The 4,251-nt window shown below is 46.4% G+C and overlaps 1 protein-coding gene across 1 annotated transcript; it reads left to right on the forward strand.

Moving 5' to 3' along the window:
* The first annotated feature begins 2,645 nt into the window (after positions 1-2,645).
* LOC137159825 (olfactory receptor 51E1-like) lies at positions 2,646-3,587 on the forward strand. Its single transcript, XM_067558284.1, has one exon. The coding sequence runs from the start codon at positions 2,646-2,648 to the stop codon at positions 3,585-3,587; it is 942 nt and encodes a 313-aa protein (XP_067414385.1).
* Positions 3,588-4,251: the final 664 nt, after the last annotated feature.

Below are 4,251 nucleotides of genomic sequence, written 5' to 3' on the forward strand. Positions count from 1 at the left end.
CTCCTCGTAGAATTGATCTCCTAATGTAGACAGAGTTTAAAGGGAGCACGGGAGACTTCTCAGAGTGCTGGAAGAAAAGACTCAGAGGCTGTCTTCTTGAGGGAACTGAGACATGGGGAATGCCTGTAAAATGTGTGACTAATTTCCAAATTTAAGTTGTCTGGCTTCAGTTTACAGTCACTGGTTCTTGCTATAAGTTTCCCTACTCAATAAAAGAGCCCTTTAGGACCCGGTATTTTGTCCTTGTGAAGGTGCTGGTACACTGTAATCAAGTCAGTACTCTGTCATCCTTTGGATAAGCTAAGCAGGTTCAGCTCTTGAAGGCTCTCACTGTAAAGCATTTTCTCCAGACCTTCAAAACATTTTGTGGCTCTTTTCTGCAACCCCTTCAGTTTTTCAAAATCTTTTTTAAAGCGTGGACACCCTAACTAGATGCAGTATTCCAGCACTGGTCTCACTAATGCCATCTACAGAAGTGAAATCACCTCCCTACTTCTACTTGCTACACCTCTGTTTATACAGCCAAGGGTAAGTTGGAAAGGACAGAGGAGGAGAAAGAGCTGGATGTGTTAGTCAGTGCCAGGATGACTGTGAGCCACCAATGGGATATGGCTGTGAACAAGGCAAATGAGCTCCTAGAATGTATCAGGTGAGACAGGGAAGTATTAATAGCATTATACAAGGCACTGGCAAGCCCTCCTTTGGAAAACTGAGTGAAATATTGGTCACTGATATTCAAGAAACATGAATTCTGACTTGCCCAGGTGCAGAGAAGGGCTCCTGGGATGGTCAGGACAACGGAAAACCTGCCTTACGAGGCAACTAAGAGAGATTGGATGGGTTAGCCTAACAAAACGCAGGCTTCGCAGGGACCTGGTTGCTCTATAAATACATTGGGGAGGGGTGGGAAAAACAGCAGGTGAGGAGAAAAGCTATTAAACCTAAAGGACAGTGTTGGCACAGGAACAGATGGGATAACCCAGCCAGGAGTAAACTGAGGCTGGCAAGAAGAAGAAGGTTTCTGATCATCAGAGGAGGTAGGTTCTGGACCATTCACCCAATAGGAGTGGGGATGGGGGGGAACAACCCAACTAGTTTTAAGATGGACCTTGGCAGGTGTCTGCACTGGGGAATATGCTGGGTTTGCCTGTGATAACCAGGGACCAGTCTCCCTGACCCAGGATCTCCCTTCCAGCCCTGAGTTCCTAAGAGTCACTTTAACCCATTTTGCATCAAACTGGGAGCTCATGTTGAGTTGCTTGTCCACTCCGACCCCTGATCTGTGCCCTGGCTGATGGATTTGTCCTGTAACAGACTCAGGACAAAGTATGACTCGACATTATTATCTGTGAAAGGAGTTGGTCATGGAGTCCTGTTTACTTAGTGATGTTACAGGAGTTTAATTCCCTGAGTATTCGGTAATGTAGCATGCTGAGCTGCCAGCTGCCCCCATCCCAGCCACCAGCCCCCAGAGAGGAAGGATGGGTCAGAGGTTAAAGTGCTCACCTGGGACTCTGAAGAACTGGCTTCCGTTCCATGCTCTTCCACAGCCTTCTTCTTTGACCTAGGGCAACGCACTCCATCCCTATGTGCCTCCCTAATATGCATTTCAGTACAACTAAATGTAAAGGTATACATCTAGGATCAAGGAATGCAGGAGGGGGACTCTATCCTGGGAAGCAACGATTCTGAAAAAGATTTGGGGGTTGAGCTGAACATGAGCTCCCAGTGCAATGCTGGAGCCAAAAAAAGTGAATGTGACGCAGGATGTATAACCAGTGGGGTCTTGAGGTAAGAGAATGGGAAGATATTTTACTTCTATATTGTGCAACCACTGCTGGAATATTTTGTCTAGTTCTGGTGTCCACATTTCAAGAAGGATGTTGATACATTGGAGAGGGATCAGAGAAGAGACACGAGAATGATGAAAGGATCAGAAAACCTGCCTTACAGTGATAGACGCAAGGTGCTCCATCTATTTAGCTGAACAAAGAGAAGGAACAAATGTTTAACAAAGGGCCCTTCAATCTAGCAGAGAAAGTTATAACATGATCCAATGGCTGGAAGCTGCAAATAAAGCATAAATTTTGAACAGTGAGAGTAGTGAGAACAATTTACCAAGGGTCGAGGTAGATTCGCCATCACGGACAATTTTTAAATCAAGATTGGCTGATTTTCTAAAAGCTCTGCTCCAGGCATTATTTTGGGGCCATTCTCTGGCTGGTGCTATACAGGCTGTCAGACCAGAGCCTCACAATGCTGCCATCTGGCCGTGGGCTCTGTGCATTTCTGAATTTGTACAGTGGTGTAAATAGCACTTCCTGACCGCACAGGGTGTTGTATTGTAAACAGGTTAAAGGTTGTGAAGCGCTCGCATGCTACAATAATTGTAGCTAAGTGCCTTTGATAGATGTCAGCTCTCTGTGCCCTCTAAGGCTGGGAAATATTTACAGATTATATAGCCCCTGGAGACACTGAGGGACTGTTTCTGATCACACTCAAACCAGTGTAAATGCACTGACATTATTAGAGTGATGCCATCAGAAGTGAGATTAGAATGGGACTCATTGTGATATCGATAACTAGAATCGTTTTCATTCCAGGATTCTGTAAAGGCAGCTGCACAATAGCATCACACCACACCCATGTCAGATTCCAACAACAGCAGCTTCAGTGCTTCCGCATTCATCTTGATTGGATTCCCAGGTCTAGAAGCAGGTCATTTCTGGCTGGCATTCCTTCTGTGCTCATTGTACCTGTTCACCGTCCTTGGGAACTGCACCATTATTTATATCATTAAAGCTGAGCAAAGCCTCCATGAGCCCATGTACCTTTTCCTCTGCATGCTTGCAGCCATCGATATACTGATATCCACATCCACCGTGCCCAAAATGATGGACGTACTCTGGTTCAACTCCACCACCATTGGGTTCGATGCCTGCCTTCTCCAAATGTTCTGCATCCACTCTCTGTCGGGCATTGAATCGACCATTTTGCTGGCCATGGCATTTGATCGCTATGTGGCCATATGCCGTCCCCTGCGGCATGCGGCCATCCTCACCACCCCCAGCATAGCCAAGATAGGACTAGCAGCAGTAATAAGAGGTGTTATCTTGATGGGCCCCTTGCCCATTTTCATTAAAAGGCTGCCCTTTTGCGGATCTAGGGTCCTCTCCCATTCCTACTGCTTGCACCAGGACGTAATGAAGCTGGCCTGCGCCGATATAAAGGTCAATATCATATATGGTTTGATTGTTATTATCTCTGCCATTGGAGTGGACTCCCTGCTGATTTCATTGTCGTACATCTTCATTCTCAGGGCTGCCTTGAGTCTGACCCAGGAGGCACGGCTCAAGGCCCTGGGCACCTGCATCTCCCATGTCTGTGCTGTTTTCCTGTTCTATGTGCCATTCATCGGCCTGTCGCTGGTACACAGGTTTGGGAAGATACACGGTTCTAATGTCCATATCGTGATGGCCAATGTCCACTTGCTGGTGCCCCCGGTGCTCAACCCTATAGTGTACGGGGTGAAAACCAAGCAGATTCGTCAAAGGATCATGGGGATATTCCAAAGATTTACGCGCTGATGGGACCTGTCATGTAGCCAGGGATACAGTCATTCAAAAAAGAAGCAATAGTTAATTTCCCACATATCCAATCCAGAATGTCCCTTGACAAGGAGGGCAATTCTCCATGCATTTTGTACCCAAAACAAATCTGATGTAGGTAACAAATGCCAATATCCAGCCCCTGGAGTTTTCCTATTGCCCAACAGTCACAGTTAGAGCGGCACCAATAGGGGTACAAGAGATGAGTCTGGATAAGCCAGCCTTTTCCCCTGCCCTCCCCATCGGATCCTGAGGGAGCCACCCAGATGCAGAAGATCCTAGCAGCCTTGCTTCCCACCAGAAGACTGAGGAACTTCAGGAAGGCCTAAGAGAGCCACCAGTCCCTGGAACATGCATTGAAATCAACAGGGTTTCTGCCTAGCCCTAAGCGCAGCGTATGACCTCTTAACTTCAGTTCCGTGGCTGACACTGATACACTATGTCACCTTGAGTCCTACATGGTAGATCTATGTTGGTGGAATACATGGCATCCAATCTCTGAATAACTGAGAGTGCCAAAAAAGAATAAAGAAAGCATGATCTCACATCTGGTTGAAATACTCTACCATGTCTCTTACCATCGAATACTATGTGTATGAATAGTGTAAGTAACATATACATTACTCATTAGCACATGTAAGCA

This window comes from Emydura macquarii, unplaced genomic scaffold (assembly GCF_026122565.2).
Source record: "Emydura macquarii macquarii isolate MOO-44397 ecotype Brisbane River unplaced genomic scaffold, CSIRO-AGI_Emac_v2 contig_1946, whole genome shotgun sequence".
Taxonomy (NCBI): Eukaryota; Metazoa; Chordata; order Testudines; family Chelidae; genus Emydura; species Emydura macquarii.